The following is a 26958-nucleotide window of genomic DNA, read 5'->3' as shown; positions in this document are numbered from 1 at the left end:
GGGAGAATGGGAAAGGGGTAGAGGGGGGGTACAGATGGGTAGGTGTCTAGTCTGGTAAGGTAAGGAGAGAGTGAGGTGAGCAGGTATGGGAAGGGTGTCAAATGTAAGGGACGGGTGAAAGGTACGAGGCAGATGGCTAATCCCTTCACCACGATGGAACATTATTTACATTAACCCTGCTGCCGCCACACGACTCTACTCAGCTAAACGAGGCTGTGCTGCGGGAGGTGTAAGATGTAGCCTTCATTACCACACTTCCCACCAAATCAACTGGAGGAGGCACGATGAAAAACAAAATAAAGAGTCACTGAAAGGATAGGGCTGCCTTTATTCCCTTTACTATGAGGTCTCTCCTAAACTGAATCAAGTCGACTGGAGGTGTGGCAGAATAAAAAAGCAATCAGTTATATTCTTACTTAAAACTCATTGAATGGGAAGGGGGAAGGGGAAGAAAAATGAAGTTACATGAAAAAAAAAAATATGAAGAACCCCAGAGACTATCATAAAAAAAATTACAAGAACTATGGAAGACTGAAAGACAGGCCACACAGAGAAAGAGTATGGAACGTGAGTGAAGGACGGGAAACATGGGGTTACACAGTGATGGGAAAATGAGAGAGAGAGAGAGAGAGAGAGAGAGAGAGAGAGAGACTGTGTGTGTGTGTGTGTGTGTGTGTGTGTGTGTGTTTATTTCCTTGTGTCAACGGCCGCATCTGTTTATTTACATGTTTTTCCGTGTTTATCCATTCAGTCGTTTTCCTTGCTTACTGTCGCTCTCTTCCGCCAACCCCCTCCCCCCTCTTCCCCCCCCACAGGGTCTGTATACCTGGTTACCTTAGTCAGTTTTTGTTACCTGTTTTTTTTTTTTTTTTTTTTGGGGGGGAGGGGGGGATTTTGCAGTAACTCAGAAACTGTACTTGATGATAATGTTCCTGCTCTTCTTTTCCTACACTACTATTACTACTACTACGACTACTACCACCACTATTTTTTTAAGTTATGCCTATTGTTTCTTCCTTATTTTGGTTTCTGTAGCTTGACTAGCATTTGTGTGTGTGTGTGTGTGTGTGTGAGAGAGAGAGAGAGAGAGAGAGAGAGAGAGAAATAATATGTGGAGAGGAGGGGTGGAGAAGCAGGTATCAGTGGATTGGGGGGTGGGGAGGAGATGATGTGGGAGGGGGTGGACGGGGGGGGGGTTGAAGGTGAATAGGAGTGGTGGATAGGCCCCTCTTGCCCCACACAACACTGCCCAGTAACGGTACCCTCCTCCCCTGCCCCTCCCCTGGGCATACCTTCCTCCCCCCCACTACCTTCCCCTCCCCTCTAACCCCCTACACTTGTCCTACCTCCCTATCTTCATCACTTATCAGCATTATCTTTATTTCTCTGCTACTTATCATTATCATCATCACTACTGTTTTCCTTGTCCTCTCCCCCATTACTGACATCATTGTTATTCTCTACACCATCATCATTAAAACCATCACTACCATTAGAATCACTACCGCTCCCCTTTCTCCTTATAATCTTCATCAGCAGCAGCACCTCCAACACCAACACCGCACCCTTTCTCTTGTTTCTTTTCATCATCATCATCATCAATTGCACCACCACCACCACCCCCCTCCCTTTCCTCTTCCTTCTCCCCTACACACACACACACACAAAAACACACACACCAAAACCTAGACAACACATACCTAACAATAAAAGACACTAGAAATATAGCTGGGCAGTTTAATCCAGTACACTTGCCACGAACTACAGCTGTGGGTTGCATAACGAGGAGTCTGCATACTGTAATACTATGTGCTACAAAGTACAAGTTAACCATAGGACGGTATATTTGCCTTAACTTCGAGGGTACTGTGAACAAAGAACAATTATTTAACCCCTTCATTAACCTACTGTAATTTGCAAGTATCAGGAGGTTGCAAGAATACATTACTTCAGGTGGCATCGTGCTGAAGAGGTCACTGGAGGCCATAGTTATTTTAGAGACTGTCCAAAATGATCCACGGGTCTTTACTGTGCTGAATAAAACCCTCTGGCGATTGCTCTCCTAAAAATCGTCTGGTGGTAGCTCTCCAAAGCGGAATTACATCACGTTGGGGAAACTCTTTTAAGGTGAATCATATCGTCTGGTGGTATCAAGAAAGACCTAAGAAGAAGTCACCGTACTCTAGAGGTTAATGATGGCAAACCAGACGACACCTAAAGACTATGCAAAGTTATTAATGAGACTGTGATTCCGTGCGTGTGTGCTTGAATATTAATGGCAAATAACTGTTTCTTGACATCATACTTAATATTGTTACGTTTATGCTCATTCTGGGTTTACTGCCTTGGGTTTTATGTTTCAAATCTAATACCTGCGGATTTCTAACTTGTTCCTCTCTCTCTCTCTCTCTCTCTTCACTCATCCTCCTGCCACATCCTAAACAAACATCCCTCCCTCCTCCCTCCCTTCATAAAATCCCAGCCTCGGCCCTCCCACCTCTACCTATCCCCCTTTTTTCTGTCATCCCTAATCCTTGACCACCTGCCCAACATCTCTTTCACCACTCCTCTCAACCCACAAACTCCCTCCCTTTATCCTCTCCTTCCACACTCAGTTTTACCCTTATCCCTCATCCCACCAACTCCCTGCCCTCAACATCCCATTCCCAATCCCTTCATCCCACCACCTCCCTCCCTTCTTGCTTTCCATTCCTTATCATCGCTGACAGAGATAGATATAGTTATAGTTTTCTCTCCTATTAAAAAAAAAAAAAAATCTAACATACCCAACCCACAAAATCCCTTCCCTTTTCACTCTCCCACCCTCATCCCTCAAACTCCCTCCCCTTCCCTTCCTTTTAATCTCACTCACCACCTCTTCTCTAGCCTACCCAGCCCTGCCTTCAAACACCATTATCTTAACCCTATTCACTGCCCTCCATCCCCATCCTCACTCCTTCCTCTACCCGCAACCTTCATCACCACGTCTCCCTACCCACTATCCCCTTCCTCACCCTACTCCCATCCACACCCCCTTCCCGTCCCATTCCAGCTCTAACCCCATCATTACGAGGTTCTTACTACGTTGATCAAATCGTCAGGTAGTTGCAGGAATAAATGATAAAAGCCATCATCAGAGCGAAGAGGTTGATGGATGTTGCTTTCATGTCCTTAAATCCAAGACTCTATCTATCTATTTATCTATCTACCTACCTACATATCTATCTCCCACTCTGTCTTCCTTGAGCTGGTTACCAGGAGGAAGGCAAAATGAAACTGAGAAAAAACATCATTATATTGAAAAGGTAAACCACTCCCTTAGGTCGTCATTTTATTTCATTCTAACTACGGGCTGACTAGTTAAAGGACGTTTAGGAATGGAGGGCTAGAAAGAAAATTAATTACGATTATTACTCTTTCTTAAGTCGATTTAAAGGTCTCAAGGACTGACGGGTTAATCCTATCAACTATTCTCACACACCCTTCTGTCATCTCCATCCCACCTCTCCCCTACCCTTACCATAACATTACTATCCCCTACTCTCATCCCCTTCCCCACACCCTTCCTGCTTTTAACTTGCCAATTTACTCCCATCTTCTATCCTCATCTTCTTCCCTACCTCTCATCTATCCCTACCATATAATCCCTAACCTCACCTTCACTCCTACCTCCACCCCACCCCACCTCCACCCCTAACCTCACCCATTGGACCCAACCCTTGCCCTCGCTCGCCCCCCACCAAAATTCTCTTCCCTTACCCCCACCCAAACATCCCCCCATATCCCACCTACCCAAACCCACAACACTTACCCAAAAACACACAAAAAATACATAAATAAAAAAATAATTATATAGTCAGGTAAGCACGAAAAAAGGCCAAAATTGACGTAAAAATCAGGTTGAATAAGAACAGCCAGGGAATCCGCCATCTTTGTTTTCCAAGGATAACCTGCCCGACCAGCCTTGAAGGGAGGGGGTGCAGGCGACTCCCACCCGTATGACTGAGGGGTCGTAAGGCTCAATTTGGCGTGGGATTTTTTTGCTGGAGGTGTTCGGGTGGGGGGTTGCCGGATATTGCTTGCTATTGTGATTGAGAGAGAGAGAGAGAGAGAGAGAGAGAGAATGTCGCTATTGAGTATAACAAAACTTATTTAAAAGCCAAGCTATTAAAAAGGCAGATGAAACTGTAAAACGACTTGAGCCCAAGAAAAAGAATGGAAAAGAGATAACAAAAGTCAGAATAAAATCATCACCACCACCACCACCAATACCACAACCATCATCACCAATAGCACAACCATCATCACCATCACTACCGCAACCATCACCATCATCATCATCACCAACACCAATACCACAACCATCATCATCATCATCACCATCAACACCACAACCATCACCATCATCACTGATCATCACTACCACAACCACAACCATCATCATCACCATTCGTCATTACCACAACCATCATCATCACTTATCACCACCCATACCACAACCATCACCTCCACAACCATCATCATCATCATCATCACTCACCACCACCACTACCATAACTATCATCATCATTATTGCTACCGCAACCATCATCATCATTGACCACCATCACTACAACAACCATCATCATCATCATCATCATCATCATAACATGAAAACACTAACACAAGAGAAACTTCCATCACGAGTACCAAGAGAGGAGAAAAGAGGAAAGAGAAGAACAGAAGAGAGCAGTAGAGAAGGAAAGAGGAGAGAAAATGAGAAGAGAGTAATAAAGAGTAAAGAGAATAGAAAAGGAGAAGAGCAGTAATGAGGAGAAATGATGAGAAAGAGGAGAAAAGCAATAAAAAAGAAGAGAGCAATAAAGAGGAGAAAAGAGGAGAGAGAATATGAGAAAAGAGAGGTGACAAGTGAAAGGGAGTTACGCAAATACGCAAAAACACCGTTCCAGCTGGATAAGAAGAGCTGACAACGAAGTAGAGGAAAAGCAAATAACAACACTAATGAAAGAGAGAGAGAGAGAGAGAGAGAGAGAGAGAGAGAGAGAGAGAGAGAGAGAGAGAGAGAGAGAGAGAGAGAGAGAGAGAGAGAGAGAGAATCAGGCATAGATAAGACTGAAGAAGGATAAATGGAGACAAGTGGGACAGATACAGCACTGGTAGCTTAGCAATGGAGGAGGGGAGGGAAGAGGCGGAGGTGGAAGGGAGGGAAGAGGAAAAGCAAGGGAGGGAGGAGGAGGAGGAGGAGGGATGAGGAAGGAGTGAAGAGGAGAAAGGAACGGAGCGAGGCAACGGAAGGAAAAGAGGGAAGAAGAGAAGGAACAAATGTGAACAGAAGAAACACATGACCAATGGAAGGGAGGGAGGGAGGGAGGGAGGGAGGGAGGGAGGGAGGGAGGAAGGAAGGAAGGAAGGAAGGAAGGAAGGAAGGAAGGAAGGAAAGAAGGACGGAAGGAATGGAGAAAAACAGAAGCGGAAAAAAAAAAAAAAAAAAACAGGCAGGTAGGTCGAAGGGATGAAAGGAAGAAAGGAAGAGAGAGGGGAGAAATTAAGGGAAGGAGGAAGTGGAAGCAGGAAGAGGAGAGGAAAGGGAGAACTAAGATGGAGGAGAAGTGAAGAAAGGGAGATGAAATGAGGAAAGGGGGAGAAGATACGAAACAAGGGACACGGGAAGAGACGGTATTATGAGAGAGAGAGAGAGAGAGAGAGAGAGAGAGAGAGAGAGAGAGAACAGCACCTGGAGACAGCCGGCGCGACAGATGGGGAGTGAGAGTAAGGAGTAACCCAGTTTTTAACCCCACTCTTTTCTCCTTTACTTTCTTCACTCTCTCTCGCTATGTCTCTCTTTCTTTTTCACTTTTTTCCCTTTCCTTTCACTCTCTTTACTCCTCTCCATCCTAGACTTCCTTTTTATCCTCTTTTTCCTCACTATACATTCGTTCCCATTAACCCTACTCTTTCCTCTTTTACTTTCTTTACTCTCACTTTATTACTCTCTTTCTGTCGTTATTTCTCTTCCCTTCATTCTCTTTACTCGTTTCTGTTCTTATATCTTTCCTTTCTTCCTCCTTCCACCATATTCTACTTCACTCTTTCTTCTCAGTCTTCACTCTCTGTCATCCTTTTCTTCTCTCCTTCCTTCCTCCTCCCATATCCTTCTCCTTCGCCTCTTATTTCTTCCCTCCTTCCCCTCTTCCTATCTACCATTCTTCTTCATTTCTTTCTTGTCCTCTCCATATTCCTTCTTTTTTTTCTTCTTCTTTTTTGCTGCCTCTCCTTTCCACAATCCCATCCCTCTTCAATTTATTTATTTCTTCTCCTGTCTCCCTCCTATATCCCATTCTTTCCTTGCTTCTATTATTTCTTTTCTCTATCTTTCTCTTTCCTCTACATTCTCTCTCCCTACCATCCATTTTTCGCCTTTCCTTGCCACCGTAACTCGTTCCTCACGTCTTTCCTTTTTCTTTATCCTTTTCTTTCTCCATATTTCCCTCCTCCTCCACAGCTTTTCTCTAAACTTTCTCATCTCTCCCCTCTCCTCTGTCCTCTATACCTCTCTTTTTTTCCTTCCTACTTCTCCTTTATATCTTTCTCTGTCCTATCTATTTCTCCTTCTTCCTTATTTTTCTTCCTTTCCCACCGCGTCTCTCTCTCTCTCTCTCTCTCTCTCTCTCTAAATCCTTGACCCCAACAACCATCCACCCAAGTTCTTCTCTCCCCTGAATACATTAAGAACTAAATAAGTAAATAATATAATAAAACCGCCGGTCAGCTTATCTAACCACCAAGCTGCATCTAGTTTCTCGCAGTCCCATAAAATTTCCAAGTATGGTATTTTACACAAGCGCGAGGGATGGTTCTTCTGACTGTTTTCCTACCGGCAGTGTTCATCGCCTTGTATGGAGAGGTGGGTGTGAAGAGAGATAAAGATAAATGTATTCTTCTTTCCTGCAACATTAGCACTACGTAAAATTGTAACATACCGTAACAGTAACTCGTAACACCAATTTCACTGACACACACACCTACTTCGGGGGAAATGCGTTCACCCATTACTTCTTCTGTTTCTCACTTCTTTATGTTTGCTAATATTTCTAAGTAAAAAAAAAAAAAAAAAAGTTATGTTCATCAATCCATAAATGATTCTCTCTGATATGATGCGTCAGGGAGGAAAGTGACAGACATGATTTAACTGTCGTAGAGCAATAGTAGGTTAGCTTCTGTCCACGCCCGTATATGATTTGTTGGATAGGGACCAATGGACACTGATAACTAAAGTGTATAGGAGTAAAGTGACTGGAAAATGGGGGTTACTAAAAAGGACCTCTCGTAGTAGTAGTAGTAGTAGTAGTAGTTGTTGTTGTTGTTGCCGTCGTTGTTGTTGGTGGTGGTGTTTTTGACGTTGTTGTTGCTCTCTGCTGTTGTTATTGTTGTTGCGGCCTCAGGTTCATCTGGACGTGTACCCGGTGGACTGCAGGCTGAAGCTGTCCTTCTCCTGCAGTCCACCATCCTCCTTTCTGGGGATAGTGAAGGAACTGAGGGACGTTCGTATAACCAGGCAGCGTAGCCACCCGGCTAAACTGGTGCCACCGCGTGAAGTTGTCCGTCTCCAGCACCTCTAGCAGTGAAGTGGTTAATCAGTTTTTTCAAAGTTTCCCCTACCTGTCTGGTCACCTTCATCAGGTGGCAAGAACTAATGAAGGCGGTTACAGGCGTAGAGGCGCAGGTGGTGGTGGTGGTGGTGATTAGAGAAAGAGGAGAAAGCAGTGGAGAGAGATAACATGGAGTGCTGGTGGTGGCGGTTACCTGCTGAGAGTAAACTTGACACCTTCACGACGAGGACGTCTTTTTGCACTTAATCACGTAATACCAATTAGTCAGTTTGCCTTCACCTGACGGAACTGGCATACTGTCACACCCTGAAGACTCGTACTATTGCATCGTAGCTGGATGACATTACACAAGTCTTAGTTAAGAAGCAGGAGTGAGTCTCCCTGTGTAACGATCACACTGACCCTCTAGTCTACTTACACTTGGCAATCATTTAAGATGAAAGGGTTAAGGATCTTCAACAAGTTAGGACAAACGCGCTACAGCAAGAATAATACTGTACAATAATAACGTTCCCGGGCTGAAAGAATTAAAAGAGAAGTGATAAAATTATCAAAGAGGGCAAAAAGAGCCAGAAATATGTTCCCGAAACATGTTACCAAAATACTGAGACAAAAGAAAAACTCGTGAAACGCAATAGGGTGAAAGCAGAAAACAGCAGGGGAAAAATATGATGACCACATAAAACCCAAAAAGACACAAAAGTAAAAATTCGCAGGGTCACCACACACACACACACACACACACACACACACACACACACACACACACACACACACACACACACACAATCAACTTCGGATCTGACCTCAAAGGCTAAGAATCTACTTCAAGCAAAACTATTATACCATTTTATACTGTTATATATATATATATATATATATATATATATATATATATATATATATATATATGACCACAAATGTTTGTGTACGTCGACATTCGTTTTTTTTTTTTTTATGTTTGTTTATCTCTGTTGATACATCTTATTACCTGACTGAGGCTCTGTTGTCATGCATATTATGTTACTGTTGGCCTGAGTATTTTTCCTTTTAATTTTAATTCACTACCCAGCTCAAAGTACACACACACACACACACACACACACACAACGTACGAGTACTTTTCTGTTAGCCTGTTTAATTTACCTATGTTTGGCAGTCTGAAGTCCACACACACAAAGAGAGACTTCCTCTTCATTTCTCCTCCTTCCTTTCTCTTTACTACTATAACTCCTCTTCACCTTCTCACTCACCCACGTTATCATCTTTCATATCTTTTAATTATCATTCTACCTCACCTTCTCTGACTTCTGCTCTCTCCTCCCTCCTCCGTACCTCCCTTCCTCCTCACTTCTGGACTTCCTCTCGTTCCTTCTCTCCTCCTTCCTGACTCACGTACCCTTCTTCCTCCCCTGGTTATCAACACAGTCCCGGCATTTATATTTCCGCTACTAAGACCCATCATCAATATTTCATTACACACAGCCAACACGAAGCCCACGTCATCACCATCATCCTGACTGCAACTGCAACACATCAACACCGATCCAATATCCCTCCCCCTTCTCACTCCAGATTCCCCCTCCCCTTCCTCCACTCCACGTAATGTGTGTTCTGACCCATTCCCCTACAAGCCGTAAAGTAAGTGCAGATTGGAAAGCTTCCCGGTACTGTGTCATCCGCCAAGCTATTTTAATCACTGTATATTATGATCGGCACGCCTAGTTGATTCCAAACATTGCTAGAACATGCACATTGTCTAAACCAGCCACAGGAATCACAAGAGTTAAGTGTTTACAGCAGCTTAACGGATGGCAGACACTACACAATGGTGGCACCTGTCACTTCTACATATGCTTGTACACTCCTCCCCTCTCATGCTCAGTAGCCTCACTAAGACAGGCGAAGATTTATGTAAACGTATCGGCTTGGTGGAGTAGAGGTAAAGACGGATAACTGGTCATTACCTATGTATATATGAATAATTACTTTTCCGGTGAACAGCATGACCTTTTAGATTATCATTACTTTTCAAAACTGATGCTCCTATTTTCGTGTTTTTCCAGTCAACAATTAAATTTGTCTTAATTCCTACCCCAATTCCATATTACCTTCGGTCTGTAAACATTTCAAACTATGTCACCTTTAAAACCCAGCACCACTTGATCTTCACCCTGGCCACAGTAACGGCAGGAAACCCAACCCCACCTCCATAATTCCTGCCTCTGTTATCCCACCCATCCCACTTACACATCCTTCTCCCTCCCACCCACTCCACCCATCCCACCTCCCCCTCCCGCCCCGCACCCATCCACCCCTTCCCCGTACTGACCTTGAAGAGATTGTCAACCTTGTACCAGACGTCCTCCTCCTCCTCGTGGTAGTCGAGGTGGAGGTTGTCCTGGGAGCGGCCCAGGATCTTGCGCCGCGACACCATCTCCACCCCCGGCCCCGGTCCACAGCTGCCGGCGGAAAAAAATGTCAGGATACACACCAGCAAAACGGAATATCATCACCACCATCATTATATTCTCACATGGTGGCACGCGCAATATTAAAAATTATTATTATTAAAATTAAAAGTTAGAAAAAAGAACCACAATCCTAAAAGGATTCGCCATTACCATGTATCAGTCATCATAATCGCCATGAAAGTGATCATCATTATTATTATTATTATTATTAGTAGTAGTAGTAGTAGTAGTAGTAGTGGTACTACTACTACTATTGGTGTTATTATTTTATTAACACCATCATGACCACCATCCTAACCATGTTATCCACTAACATATGGGATATATATATATATATATATATATATATATATATATATATATATATATATAATTATCAGCCTTTGAGGTCCACTGCAGGACCGGCCTATCCCTACCGAAGCAGGGATGATACAGCCAATGTATCTCTACCCAGTGGCTTAGGCTGTCTGGTAGAGACTGTATGTAGGGTGAGAAGTGCTTGTGAGTGTGATTGTAGTGTTGTAGTGGCTTTATATATATATATATATATTATATATATATATATTTATATATATATATATATATATATATATATATATATATATATATATATATATATATATATATAACGTGAAAGAAGGAAAATCAAACTGCGTAAAAATGCAAGAAGAGATAAGGCAAAAAAAAGACCAACACTTCCACTCATGGGTTAACAGCTGCCGGCAGGAAAACATTTAGCAGGCACAGAGGGACAGAGAGAAGGCACATACTGGGAGACACGGGGGATGAATTGCCGAGGAAATGGAGAGAGAGAGAGAGAGAGAGAGAGAGAGAGAGAGAGAGAGAGGGGGGGGGGAATGCTGAAATAGGGATATAGGAGTTATACAAAAAAAAAAAAATTATTATAACAACAAAAATAAACTGATGGGAAGAGAATATGTAAATCGTGGGCGGCAGGGAGGCCACATATACCTGTGAAGTATAATGGAAGTCAACAGGTAGGTAGGCAGGTAGACAGAAAAGGTATGCTGCATAATTACCAAGGAAGGAACGCGAGTACTAAAAAAATTCAACGCTAACAACAACAAAAAACAATAACAGGGGAAGAAATCGAGGAGGGAACTTCTAAGAAACCGAAGAAAAATGAGATTGACATTGGAGGCCCATCTCTACCCTCAGGCCTCCGTTCTGTCCACAGCTGCCGGCAGGAAAACAGTTGGCAGGTACAGAGGGAAAAGCGAAAATCTAAATACTGTACTAGGAAACACGGGGGATGAAACTGGGTACAGGTGGGAGTTAGATTAAGGAAGGTATAAGGAAAGGTATGCTACAGTTTAAGGTGGCAGTAGTAGTAGTAGTAGTAGTTAATAATGATAATAATAACAGTAATAATAATAATAATGCAGTAATAAAAATTACGCTGAATTTTAATGCAAGAAAAATAGGAAACCAACGGAATCAGAAGACGAAAGGAATTCTGGAAAGTCATTAAGGGCAAAGATGGATATATATTTAGCCTCTGACATGTCGAAAGGCTGGAAGGAAAATTATGTGAAGAGCTGATAAGAAATGATAAAGATAAGGAGTGGGTAAACAAGAGACAAGAGATGATGGAGATAACGGGAGGGTAAACAGGGGAGTTAGCGGCACCTCTTCCCCCCGGCAGCTGTGTTGATTACTGCTTCTCAGCCTCTTCCCTACCACGACGCCTTATGTTAATCGTGCTGGCTCCAGACGATTTTATTCAGCTTAGGACACTTCCAAGATTATTTTTATTTCAGTACAAATTATTGGGATTAGATACAGCCTTCACTATACTCTTCACTACAAAGGCCATTCCACGAATGAATAAAATCGTCTTGTGACAACCTGATGATAATGAAAAAGACACCTCTCTGGAGATGAATGAAATCGTCCGATGGTATCGAAAATAAAGTATATGACTGTGTTGAAGAGATTAATGCAGACAGCTTCATATCCCGTCACTACGAGGTCTCCCAGAACAGAATAAAATAAGGGACGTAATCGATCTCTACGTTATTCGTGTCTACATAAAATTCAACATACTGTGCATATATAACTCACGAGAGAATACCAAACGTTCGGCTCAATAAACCGAGAAGGAATAGGTGGAATGGAGCCTCCTTAGCCCACAAGATGAACTCCTGCGATATCAAGAGCTAAAGAAACATTGAAATCTTGACTGGTATATGACGGGCGAGGCAACTTTCACAGCGGGAGAGGGACATGTTGGTCCCAAGGTTTGTGTCGCGTTAGGCATGTATTCAGAAATATTAAACCTTTCACCAGCCTCCCAGACCTGAAGATGATATATTCAGCTCTTCATGTATCCGCTTATAACACACAAGGCAGACTTTCACATAGCGGGACAGACACATGCTGGTCCCAAGGTTTTTGTCGCAGTAGTCATGTGCTCAGGAATATTAATCTTTTCACCAGGCTACCTCCGCCCACAAGGACACTTTCACTCCTTAACGAGTATATAAGAAACAAGTCGGTCGTATGTATATGTCGTTGCCTGGTATCAAGAACGAAATATAAAAGAAATTAAGGTCCTGATGAGGTCAATAGAGATTATTTCCAAACAAAAGAATGTCACAGCTCTAAAACACGCAAAGTAAAATTGACGGAGTAAACAATAGTAAATTATACAGAAGTTATTATAAAGCAAAGATTAAGGAATAGTGCGTCTACCTTTCACTACCAGAGCCGAAACTTAAAAAACATAGAAAAAATGTAGGTAGAGAAAACTAAACCATCACAGTGAGGGGTTTACAGGCCTGGTGACTGAGGTGAGGCACAGGGTCAGGCAAGGTGAGATTAGGTGAGGGGTACACATCTCTTATTAACGTATCACATTATCGGTGACTCTACTTGAAGGTGAAATATGCAGGTGGAGAGAGAGAGAGAGAGAGAGAGAGAGAGAGAGAGAGAGAGAGAGGGGGGGGAGGACACAAGGACGTAACACAAAAACCTCGCCAAGGACATCGTTCCTCCCCTCCCTCTCTCCCCCTTCCCCTACATCTTTTTTCATCTCCTACTCATCTCTCTCTCTCTCTCTCTCTCTCTCAACTGCTCGGCCATGTCTTTCTTATTCTCTTTTAATCCCTATTTCTCCTCATCTCCCTCCCAAATCCTTCCCAAACCCCCTTTTCTCTCTTCCCTTCTCTACATTTTCAGTCTCTCCATTTACTCCTTCCTCATCCCCCTCCTTCCCCAAACTTCCCCTTCTCCTTCCTTCGTCATTTCCCTCTTCTATGATGCAATCCTCCTCCTCTCTTTAAACATTCTCTCTTCATAATATCCCCTCTACCTCTTCCTTCCTTCTCTTCATCCCTCCCGGCTCTCCTCCCTTTCCTACTCCTATCTCACTTTCTCTCTTCCTTCTTTTCCCTCCCTCCCTCTATTTTTCGTTCTCCTTCCTCTTACTTTCCTCTTCATCTCCCTTTTCTTTTCTTTTCTTTTCTTCCCCTTCTTTCTCTTCCCGTCCTTATTTTTCCTCCATCATCCTTTTCTTTTCCGTTCTCCTTCCTATTAATTTACTCCTTCTGTCCTCTCCATCTCCATTCCCCCCTCCCCCTCTTCTTCTTCCTCTTTCTCCTCCAATCCTTCTTTTTCCTCCATATCCATTTTCGTCCTTTTCCTCCACCTCACTTTTCTTTTTCGCTCTCCTCTCCCTTTCCAGTTTCCATCTACCTCATCTGTATCTCCCACATTATATTTTACAAGAGAATTTTAGTCAACTGAAGAAAATCCTAACAACCCCTTCAATCCCATGACGCATTTTTCTTTATCAATTTCAATCTTGTAATCTCCAGTCATTAAATTTGTACACATCTTTGGTGAGAAAGTTTTTGATATGGAGGGCTTGGATATATATATATATATATATATATATATATATATATATATATATATATATATATATATATATATATATATATATATATATATATATATATATATATTTTTTACCCCATCAACACCAAAAAATATAAAAGAAAAATAATTGGATTTAAAAGGTTAAGAGCTATCTCCATTCTCTCTCTTGTGGCCTTGGATCAATTTATTATCTTTTATTTAGGCTAACAACACACGATTTCATTGGAGAGAAATTTCCAGCACTCACACTGTTAATATCTACACACTACATAATATTAGAGAGAAATTCCAGCACTGACACTGTTAACATCTACACAGCACCACAAAATATTAGCGAGAAATGTCCAGCAACCTCACTGCTAAAATCTACACAGCGCTACACAACATACTTCTTGATACCATCTTAAGGAACGCGATGAGTCGGCAGCCTGTCTCCTTACAACTTGATTTAGTCGATATTATCAATGGCCCGGCCGTGAGAGGAGGATTGGTGAAAGTGCTGTCTGTGTTAGTGAGTACGTAGATCCCATTAACATACATACATATAAACATACATAGATAAGTACATGCATAACGTACATAGTAACAGTAGTCTTAATTGTTGTTGTTGTTTGGTTGTTCTATGTGTTAGTGTTGTTGTAATAACCGTTTGCGATCAACCTATTTCATATATCAAGAAGTCGATTATTGTTTCTGTCTAATTCAAAATCGTAACAACATACAGCTTTGGAGAGAGCGAGGTGAGGTGGGGGTGGGAGGCATGGCAAATTTCGCTGCCATAACAAGCGAATCGGCAGACAGACGGATGGACAGGTAGACGAGATATACGTAGATGAATACAAGAAATACAGCCACATAAATACAAAGATGGACGTCTAGAAGGAGATAGTGTTGGTAGTGGACTCTCTGCCAGGTAACTTTCTCCTTCACAACACCCCTTTCTTCCCTCCCTCCCCCTCCCTCGTCCCTACACCACGCCATTCATCCTTTCATCCATTCATCTCGCGGTCACCTTCTCCCTTTCTCCATCCCTCTTTCCCTCTGTCAGTTCATCTGCTCCGTCCATCTAGCCATTGTTCCATCCGTCTCTCAATCCTTCCCTTCGTCCTCCTCCTCCCTCTGTCTCTACATCAATCCATCCATCTATTCTATATATTCATCCAGTTTCTTTTTTACTTTAGTTGCTGGCTAAATCTCTCTCTCTCGCTCTCTCTGGAATAAATGTTAATTCCACATGACTGACTAAGGTGGGGAGAAAGAAAACAGGGTGGGGGAAGGGACGTGAAGATATTTGGGGGGAGGGGGGGAGAGAATGGAGGGGTGGGTGGGGAGAGAAAGACAAAACGACAGGAAAAGGACAGAAGGACCACACACATATATGCATAAGGTTTGTTGGTGGTCTGGCTGAGAGAGAGAGAGAGAGAGAGAGAGAGAGAGAGAGAGTTTTTAAGATGACGTGGGAGATGGAGGGAAAGGTGAAAAAAGATGAGGGAAACGTAAGGAAAGGGAAACGAGAATGAAGAAAGGATGACAAGGTGATGAGATAGGAATAAAGAGGAAAGGGTGAGGTGGACGACAGAAGAAGAGGAAGAGTTGGGAAGATAAGGAAGAATTGGGAAGAAAAGGAAGAGTGGGGAAGAAAAAGAAGAGAAGAAAAGGATGAATTGGGAAGTAGAGACATCTCCTTCTCAAATAACCCCTTCAGCCCGGGAACGTCGTCTGTTATTGCCACTAACGCCAGACGATTTTATTAAGCTTAGCAATGATGGAAGGTAGGCAGGAAGGTTGGACGGTCGGCAGAACGAAAGGGAGGGACGCTAAGGAGCGCAAATGTTGGGTAAATAAGAAGAGTAGGAAGCGTGGCAAATAAACTGGAAGGAAGGAACGAAGGCTGGAATGAAGGATAGATTGAAGGAAGGAAGGAAGGAAGGAAGGAAGGATGAATGGATGGAGGAAAAGAAAGAAGGATGGATGGATGGAGGAAGCAAATAAGAAGGAGGGGTGGGAGGTACGTAGGAAGCAATGACAGGGGTAGATACGGTAGGAGAAGAAGAGAGGTGGGGGGAAGGCAAGATGAGAATGGCAGGCATTTTGGCAGACAGACAGGCAGGTAGGTAGGTAAGGAGGTAGGTAAGCAGGTAGGTGGATAAGTAAGTAGGTAGGTAAGTGAGCAGACACGCAGGTCGGTAGGTTTTTCTTGTTTGGAATGTTTTGAAAGGGACAGTTGCTGCAGTTCTCTAGTTTTTATTTATTTACTTATTTTTTGCTCCTTTTTACTCAGAAGACAAGGGAAGGTAGGTGGATAAACGTGCAAAAAAAGAGGGGCCGGGAAATATGCAAGAAGGGCTGGGTGGGTAGGTAGGAGGGTGGTATGTAAAATAGGGAGTAACGGAACAGTCAGATAAGTATCAGACAAGTAGATAGGTAGTTATAACAGGTAGGCAGATTAGGCAGGTAAAAAATGGGGGCAAACTGAGAACAAAGGCAGGTAGGTAGGTAAGCAAAACAACAGTAAACAGCAGTAAACAAAAACAACAGGTACGTAGGAAGCCGAGAAATGATGGAAGGTAAAAAGCGAGGACTTCAGGTCGGTAGGTAGGTTGGTAGATAGGTAGGTAGGAGAAGGGAACGAAACGCAGGTAGGTAGACAGGTAGGTAGAGAGGAGGGGATAGGTACTGGTCCCACTCCCTCTGCTCCAAATACCTCACCCACACCACAGCCACACCTACACCACCAGCCACACCCTATTTTTGTATACACCTACCCATTCATAAACTTCTCAAGCCCATTTATATTCTGTTTTGCATCTACGCTCACCGTCACCCATTTACCTTGACCACCTATCTCTATACATGGTTAAAGGTACATTCATTTTCATTTATACTTGCAATTGGGGTAACTTCATTCATGGTCAGCTACCATTCAAGGTAACTTTTATTGATGCCTACTTATATTCATACTCACTTATAACTACAGCACTTAAGAGCCATAACTTCCTACACCCAGAGCCACACTTTAACTTACACCCACAACCACATGCACAAACATCAGTCACCATAAACAGTAACATCCACACCCTATCTCACACCCACCTATAACCAAACCCACCATGTCCTCTCACACTAACATCCACCTTCATCCACCCAACAAAAACTACACCAACCTGCATCCATCCACCTACAACCACATCCCACACCAGTCTACACCCACACTCACATCTACACTTACCCAAACATACTTATCATCACCAACATTCATTCACTCATCTATTCCACATCCTCACTCTACGTACACTCACCCCCATCACCACGCACACCTACATACAACCACACCAACCCACAATTACACTCATCTACAGCTACATCCTCAGGTTCCTACACTCACCATTACAACCACACATACCTACACAACTACACCCAATTACAGCCACACCCTCCCGTACCTACACCCACCTTTACAACCACAAACACCTATACACACACTACATCCATCTTCATCCACCTACACCCACGCTTTACACCTACATATCGTTAACGCCCCCACTCTTATGACACAGGACACCTACACCTTTCAGAACTCACGCCCATCTCCAATCTCAATACACCTTTACCCCTGTACACCTGTCCCACGCACCCCCTTAAACCTACTTCACACACACACACACACACACACACACACACACACACACACACTTGAACTAACACCCACCTAGCCCCACCTCCACAACTGTACCCTGATATAAGACCTTGAGTTCAACAGATCCGGGTTATATAATGATAGTCACAGAGTAGCTTGTACCGTATCTAAATTATTTTTAGGCTAAGGAAAAAACAAAGAAAAAAAAAACGGTTCATTGAGTTTTGTTCATCTCTCTCTCTCTCTCTCTCCAATAACGGTAACACCCAATCCCATACCACTCCCTTTGCTACGGCCCTCGGCTATCGTACCCTGGAACAAGTAACCCTTACAGACCCACGACGTTATCTATCTCTCTCTCTCTCGTTATACTTTGAACTAGAAAGGTTAGATCTAGTTTTCAGTCATTCAATCACTACTTAAGGTCTTCCACTGGTTGAATAAAATCGTGTGAAGGTAGAAAGAACCACCAAAAAATTACACAACATGATTCAAGAGGACAGGGGTATGGGACAGAGAGAGAGAGAGAGAGAGAGAGAGAGAGAGAGACAGACAGACAGACAGACAGACAGTCTGACAGACAGACAGAGAAATACCACCACCACCACCAAGTTTTGCACAACACTTTTCTTGTTATCTAATTCCCGGACCACACACCCCACAGAACAATGGCCAGTACTCACCATTGTCTTCACCCATGGATTACAAATTGACCCACCGACGTGCACATGTGGTCAAAAATGCTTTCACACCTTCTCAATACCGTGTCAATGCATGAGGCGGCGCTAAACTATATCACACTATCTCGCCTTCATTAGTCACGAACACCAGACGAGCAGCAGATGTCAAAGATGTGCAGATGATGTCAAAAAAACTCGCCTTCACACCTCAAAATCGTGTCAAAACTGGGTGAAGTGTTGCTAAATTATTGCTCGTGTCTCGCTTCATTAGTTAGGAATCGGTGATGTGCGTAAGATGTTGAAAGACGTATAAATGATGTCGAAACGTCATAATGTGTTCAGATCTCTTCACTGATATATAATGGGTTCAAATCTCTTTACTGATTGCAAAACTAATCAACAATAACTGTGTGGGGTGGAATCTGGAGTCACTGGTTTGGAGACTGACAGGATGGGTTTAACTTCCGATAGTTCTCATATATCTCTACAATGCGCCAAAAACTGATACGAGCTTCCTGAATTACTGGGCAACATATCCCCTCCCTAGTATGTCATCAGATGAGTAAATCAGTCAACACCTAATCAGATTTGACTATACTAATCAACAATAATCAAACGGGAAAGAATTTCTCTCATAAGTCCAGAAATTGACACGATGATAGAGTTCTATCTATCTATCTACCTATAGCCCGACGCCCTAATCCGGCAAAGGGTGGCCGCAGACATATCGCCTCCAAGTCGCTCTGTCACCCACCATTCGACTACCCTTCCCCCACTTCACCACTCCCTCCCTCATGGACAGAGTTGCAATCAATAATTCCTTCACACCTTCTAAACACTGTCAAAATCAAACAAGATCCTACTAATCAGCAACAATTAAATAGACAGGTACCTATTATAGTACTAATCAACAACCATCAACCAATCTGATACGTATTAGTTTGAGACCCTTGGAATGTGGGTGGTGTCAGAATTTACTGTGACCTTGCTAAACTAATTGAGAAGATTCGAGCTGAAATTTCTTCACTGACATAAAAATCTAATGACATATTGTTAAAGTAATCAACAGTAATCCCAATGGATCGGAATTTCGCTTCATTAGTTTGAGACTGAAGATGTAAGAAGGATCTCAAAACCTATCGCCATCCTCATACAGAAAAGTAACCAACGATAGTCAAAGTAAATCAGAATCTCGCTTCTTTTGTCTGAAGTTTAAAAAGTGTACAGGTTGTCACCCAATGAGATATAATCAAGAGTAGTCAAAGAGGTTGTTACATTGCTTTACTAGTTCAAAAACCCAGAGTAAATGCTTGTAAATGGTGTCAAAACGAATCAATAATCAAACATGCTGGGGTTTCGCTTCACCAGTTCTAAAACCTCCAAAGTGTAACGCATTCTTGGAGGCGACTGTACCTCGCCTACCCCAACTCACAGGGAATACTCGTGAGGGCAGTGGTTCCTGTTGCACGTAATCGGGTTGTGTCATTCCCCGCCAAGGACACGCACGATGATTGGTGGCTTCCTTCATCATCACGGCCTTTGGATTATTTTATTATGATTCGATGTTTTGGCTGATGTCTTGATTCTCTGTGACGCTCTCCTGATTGACTATATTGGCCGAGTTCTCCATTGATTTGCTGTCTCCCTGCCTGTCTAAAGTGTACTAAAATGTGGTGCTCCCGTTTGACTGACTGTGTACTAAAATGTGGTGCTTCCGTTTGAGTGACTGTCTTGCTAGAGCTCTTCTGTTTGGTTGTCTTGGTATATTGGTGTCTTGCTAAGGGCCTTCTGATTGGCTCTATACCTGATAATGTTTGCCTGCCGTTCCCCTGACTGACTGTCTCGGTAGTGATGCCTCCTAGGGCTCTCCTGATTGGCGCTTTTGGTAGTTATGTCTCCTGGGGCTCTCCTGATTGGCTGTCTTAGTAGTTATATCTCTTAGGGCTCTCCTGATTGGCTGTCTTGGTAATGATGTCATCCTGTGGATCTCCTGATTGGGTGTCTTGGTACTGATGTCTTCCGTGGCTCTCCTAATTGGCTATCTTGTCTAAGTGATGTCTCCTGGAGCTCTCCTGATTGGCTGCCTGTCCATGACGTCACAAGGGGAAACCACAACACCACTTATTAGATTATCCGACATCAGTTATTACATCACAGCCCACCCAATTTACCCCTTCTGTGCGAGGGGCCTTAACTAATATGAACATAATCGTATATAAGTAGTAAGAATAAAACAAGTCACAGTGTACAAAGGGTTCACGAAGCCTGACTAACCTTCTCGTAAATTGAGTATAATCGTCCAGAGACAGCATAAAAAATAAAAAAAATTAATACCAAAGGAATTCATCGTTGTGGAAAGGGCTGACCACATCCAATAACTCAGGTTACAGGTATGTCCAGGTAACCCAATCCCGGCTATCATGACGTAACACAAGGCAGCGTCACCGTTTCCTGGACGCAGACATGTACCTCATTAATTCACATCGGATCATCCACCTCAGGGTAATAGTAGCAGCCGCAGAACTCAAAACCATAACGAGTTTAACCCTTTAGTTGCTAGAGAACACACAAAATATTATTTTCTGGTATGATTACGTAAGCACCAAGGGCTTCAAATTAATAACTCTCTCTCTCTCTCTCTCTCTCTCTCTCTCTCTCTCTCTATATATATATATATATATATATATATATATATATATATATATATATATATATATATATATATATAAAACAGTCTCGCGCGACCACAATGTAAAAATCTCACTGAAGAAACTAAAAATACATATTTCAAGTTCTCACATGCAACATAACAGCAACAATCCAAACAACACCATCACTCTAACCATATCACCTTCAGCTAAAAAATCAGGTTAACACCATTCTGTTCTAACCATGTCACTGCCATAACAATAGAACGCCAGACACCGACTGCAAGAGATTTTTTTGTTTTTGTTTTTTGTGGGAGGACTAATGATGCCTCTGGGAACAAGGTAGACTAGATATGTTTCTGTTGTTTTTCGCCCCTTCTCCTTGGCGGGCTGCATTTCTCGGGAGGACGGCCAGGTGGCGCTGTCTGCATTCTCAGGGAAGTTAATACTGGGTTTAAAAATAATAATGGTAACAAAAGCAATAACCAATAAATACTCAGTAAAATCATGTCTAATAAATAAGGTAATAAATATGATGACGACGACGACGATGACCCTCCTCTTCCTCCTCCTACTACTACTACCACCACCACTACTACTACTACTACTAATAATAATAATAATAATAATAATAATCATAATAATAATAATAATAATAATAATAAAGCACACAACACTTCACCTTGATCCTCCCAGCCAGTAACATTCTGGGAAGACATGCAATTCCAGGAGATCCCAGCGTCTGTTGTACTTATTATCAATTTTCTCAACATTCATACTATCTTTGTTATTATCTGTGTGAAAACTTGGGTGTGGCGCTGCATGCTGTCTATCTATCTATCTATTCCCTATCTATCTATCTATCCCATCCATCTATCTATTTATCCATTGTTTGTCTTGCTATGAATATTATCTAAAGTCTTATAAACTCTAAATGCTATTTCTATGTAACTTTTCTCTGATGTTTGCTGAAGTGGAAAAATGTCTATCTATCCATCTATCTATCGATCTATCTATTTATTGTTTGTTCCATCAGCATTCTAAGCAGTTATCTCTTATAATCTGAATCTAGGCCTTTGCGGGCTGTGGCGTAATGTCCATCTACTTATCACTCTATCTATCTGTGTGTCTATCTACTTGTCTTGCTGTCTGTCTCTTCAAAATTTACATTATTATCTGCACACCGGACTTTTATATGGCGTGTAACTATCTATCTACCCATCTATCTATCTATCTATCCATCTAAGTGTGTGCCTGTGTCTATCTATTGTTTATTATTGTATTGGCTCTCTCGGCATTTATCTTTTCTTCAATGTGTATATTACGCTTCTGTTTGGTGTCGTGTCTATCTGTCTATCTATCTACTGCTCATGTTGATATCAGCTCTCTCTCTTTTCTCTGTCTATATTAAGCTGTGATGGTGTGGCCTTATCATTCTATCTATCTATCTTTATCTATCTATTGCCTGTCCTACTATTACCCTCTGCAGTTACCTTCATGTCTGTTATTACAAGACATTAATGAAAGATTTTTTTGAATGCTGTGGTGTGGCACTGGTGTGATGCTGGTGTGGGGCTGTGGTGGAGTGAGAGGTTAAGGATTTAGCGTGAGATATATTGTGCTGTGTGTGGGTGTGGTGGTGTGAATTGATGAGGTGGTGTGGTGGTGTGGTATTGTGGTGTCATGCATAAATATGGTGTCTGGCTGGTGGTGATAATGGGGTGTATAGTGACATTGTATTGTGAGGTATATGAGGGTGGTGTAGAGTTGGTGCGGTGATGCGTATGCGTGAGATGGTCTGGTGTTGTATATTCTGGTGTAACATGTGGGTGGTATGGTCTCATCTGGTGTTGCGTATGGGTGATGTGTCTGGTACCGAGTGTGAATAAGGTGGTCTGGTAAGGAGGGGTGTGTTGTTGCGTGGTATGGTCTCTTCTGGTGTTGCGTGTGGGTGATGCGTCTGGTATAACGTGTAAATAAGGTGGTCTGGCGAGAAGCAGAGGGGTAATGTGTATGTGATTTGTCTGGAACGGTGTGCAAATAAGGCGGTGTAGTGTGGGATGGTGTGGTGTGGTGTGGTGAGAGCAAAGACCCCCACCATTACATCCATGTGCTACCATCAACTGCTTCCTCAGACCGTGGTTCCCTGACTCACTCCACTCACACCTCAGCGGCACTTCCCTCACATCACTCACACATCAAAAGCACTTCTCTAACCTCAACATCACTTCTTTCACTTCAACAACACTGCTCTCACAGTTCTATCTCACACCCCAAAGAGATCTTCCCTTTACTCTCAGTAGCACTTCTCTCCCACACCTCGCTCACGCCTCATTAGCTCTTCTCTCACCTCATTCACACCTCAGTAACACCTTTCTCTCACTCATGTCTTAACACACTTCTCTTACCTCAATCACACTTCATTAGCACATTTCTAACACCTCACTCACACTTCATTCACATCACAACTGTCTATCTATCTATATACCTAGGCTGCTTCCCCCAAGGAAAGGGAGGTAGCCGAGACAGGACGACTCACTCTGCATTTACTCATCCATTCAAACACATTCATTCGCATCTTAGCCCCAAAGGGGAGAACGGACAGATCCTCACCGCACCACACCGCACAAGGGTCAACTGGGCAATGCAATCAGTGACATCCGCAGCAGGGCCCGACAGCAGAACTAGTTTACCCCTGCCACATCATAACAGACCCATCCCCTTACCCGCACAACTGTACCTCTCACTATTCGCTGATACAAGTCACTCCACACGCCTCATTTAACATCTCTCACTCCTTAATCTTCACATGCACTCTTCACTAACACCTCGCACTCCAAATACCTCATCAACACCCCTCACTCTTCACTAGTACCTCTCATTCCTTACCCTCACCTCACTCTTATTTCATGCCTTACTAAAAATCAATGAACGCAGTCTAAAGAAAAAAAATCTTTCACCTCAAATACATCTCACTCATACCTTACGGAACTTCTGAGTTACCTCCCTCACATCCCACTCGCATCCTATCATATCATTCTGCCTCATTTAATATTCACTTACCATTCATCTTCCAATATTCACTCACATCTCACCCTTCAGCATTCACTCACATCTCTCCAGTCAACATTCACCCCCAACTCACCCTTCAATATTCACTCCCACCTCACCCTTCATTCAACTTACCTATCACACTTCACTCACGCTTCGTCTCACCTGATGAACACATACATAACGCCTCTCTTACATCCCTCATAATAACCCAGCCCCTTCATCACCAGAGTACCGCACCTCCCTCCTCAGCTGAAAAAATCGCCTGAGGGGTAACAGGATTAGAAAAAAAAAAAAAAAAATCTCGCTCAAAAATGGTTATTGGAGTTGGTTTCTAATCCCTTCACTATTAAAGTTTTATCTTAAGTTAAACTAAAGCGAGAAAAAGTTCCATTACAAAAGGAGTTAATGTTCTCTCCAACTTTGGCTGACGCCGTATCCTGCAAGGAACAACCCTGACAACAGGATCTCAGGGCATATGCGTTCTTACTCATCAAAGACTTCTCCCGTAACACCCTCTCATATACTTTATCACCGTGTCCTTCACTTGACTCTCGGCCTATTTTTTCTTCCAACCATCCCCACTCTACTTAGTCAATATTACTCCCCATTCGCTACACCTGGCCAAATCACCTCGGAGTATTTGGTGATTCCGTCCCTACTCACCAACGACACCCTAAGCCCTCCCTCTCCATCCATGTTCCTCCGTCTGGCTCTGGGTCTGCCTCTTCCTTTCTCCCAACCACAGTGCAATCCATGTCACACTACTCTCCGTCACCTACATTACAGCCAAAACACTTGAAAGGACTTGGCAGAACTGTACCTACTCAGCAACGACACTTTCTCCTGCGACAGTCCAAGCCCTCCCTCAATCAGCCTGCCTCTTCCAACCCCCTCACTTTCGCATACTCTGCTAATTAATCTCTCTCTCTCTCTCTCTCTCTTTGGCAGTCATTTTTCACTCTCCATTTCCTGTATATAGCCGGAATTACCTCAAAATACTTCTCTTTACGTTTCACATCATATCCACTTCCACTGCAATCATCTCGTAAAGGTTCAGTCGTCCACATCGCCCAGTCACTCCACACACACACACACACACACACACACACACACACACACACACACACACACACACACACACACACACACACACACACACACACACACACTCCCAACACAACTTCTTTCCACTGTCAGCACTTTACTCCCGAAGCACCGTCCACATTTCAGCGATCATTCTCTCTTATTTCTCCCTCCACATCCACTTCGCAATCCTCTCGTAAACGTTCACTCATCCTTTTTAGCTCTGTCACTCCTCAGGCACTTCTAACGCAACTTCTTTCCACTATCTTCACTCGTCAAAACATCATCCGGATTTCACAGGCAAAGAATCATTCCCGCCTCATAACTATCGCTCTTTATGCAACCACGACTGCGTATTTAAGTTACGGGAGTGGCACAGTTCCGTAAAAAAATGTCACTACAGTATTTTCCTCACTCATACCTTGCCACTCCTAAACGCTCCAACACATGTGCCTTCCTTGTTCCTGTCGCCACCCTCCAAAACCCCTGCACCAACACCCCTACCCTTGATGCACCCTTTCACTCACTCCATCCTCAGCGTTAACACATTTACCCACAACATCGCCTCCAGACTAGAAAACCTCCACATTCTCCACTTCCAACACCACACACCACATTCAACACTCTGGATTATTCACTCTGACACTCACTTTCTCATGGATTATTCAGTCACACTTACTTTCTCATGGATTATTCACTTTCACACTCACTTTCTCATGGATTATTCACTTTCACACTCACTTTCTCATGGATTATTCACTTTCACACTCACTTTCTCATGGATTATTCACATTCACACACACTTTCCCATTGATTATTCACTTTCACACTCACTTTCTCATGGATTATTCACTTTCACGCACACTTTCTCAGAACAAATTCGCTGATCCACAACCTGCACCTTCACGATCAATCCTAGTCTCATATCCTTTTCTAACCTCCTAAATAATGAATCCCACATTTTCAAACCATTTCTACAATTCATTTTAGCTTTCGTTAAATTTCTTATCTCATCCTCAATGTTGACCTGTTTTAAGACTAGCGGTAGAATACGGTGCTAATCACGAAGAAGTGCTATGGAAGGGATGCTGGGCTGTACTCTTAACACTGAGCTACGGGCAATAGGCTGCAAGAGTGCGAAAATTCTCTCTCTCTCTCTCTCTCTCTCTCTCTCTCTCTCTCTCTCTCCCACAATCGGTCCTCACTGTCTCACACGTCCCATTCTTATAACGTGGAATTAAATATAACAATTAATTCTTACCCAACACCTTTCCTACTGTCATTCACTCAAGCACTGTCTGTCTGTCTGTCTGAATATCACCCTCTCACTTCTTGGAGCACTTCAGGATTTATTTTATTCACCTCCTCATTGTTTTACCCGATGAATGGATGAGTCTCTCTCTCTCTCTCTCTCTCTCTCTCAACATTTCCAGCGAACCTACCAAAAACCTACACACACACACACACACACACACACACACACACACACACATCACACACACACACACACACACACACACACACACACACACACACACACACACACACACACACACACACACAAGACCCAGCCGAACGAAGAATTCACACACCGAACGATCCAATCTGAAAATATACCATCAGCAAACTACTCTTATTTTTCTTTCTTTAATACATTCTTACGATCGCGAACGGGGCTCACTTACGACATTTTGAGACTGTTCGGTGTTCGCTAACCGTCCCAACGAGCTAACGAGACGAGACAGGAGGGGGGGGGGAGATTGTGGAAGGGGGGTGATGGGGGGGAGATTGTGGAAGGGGGGTGATGGGGGGGGAGTGCCACCGTTAGGAGAATTTTTCACGGTCACCGCTCCTGACTGCTTGACTTCA

The 26958-nt window shown here is 43.1% G+C and overlaps 1 protein-coding gene across 4 annotated transcripts in view; it reads right to left on the bottom strand.

Annotated features, from left to right (window-relative positions):
* The window catches only part of exp (expansion), a 231288-nt gene that overhangs the window by 76632 nt on the left and 127698 nt on the right, over positions 1-26958 (bottom strand). For all 4 annotated transcript variants that reach the window (XM_080283456.1, XM_080283453.1, XM_080283454.1 and 1 more), the window contains exon 2: positions 9943-10072. In XM_080283456.1, the coding sequence (XP_080139582.1) occupies positions 9943-10047 (105 nt within the window). In that variant the 5' untranslated portion in view covers positions 10048-10072. The remainder of the gene's footprint in view (positions 1-9942; positions 10073-26958) is intronic.

Source organism: Coenobita brevimanus, chromosome 97 (assembly GCF_032717465.1).
Source record: "Coenobita brevimanus isolate Jiangsu-jjx chromosome 97, ASM3271746v2, whole genome shotgun sequence".
NCBI classification, from domain to species: domain Eukaryota; kingdom Metazoa; phylum Arthropoda; class Malacostraca; order Decapoda; family Coenobitidae; genus Coenobita; species Coenobita brevimanus.
The sequence above is the reverse complement of the archived record's forward strand: the minus strand, read 5'-3'. Positions and strand labels throughout refer to the sequence as shown.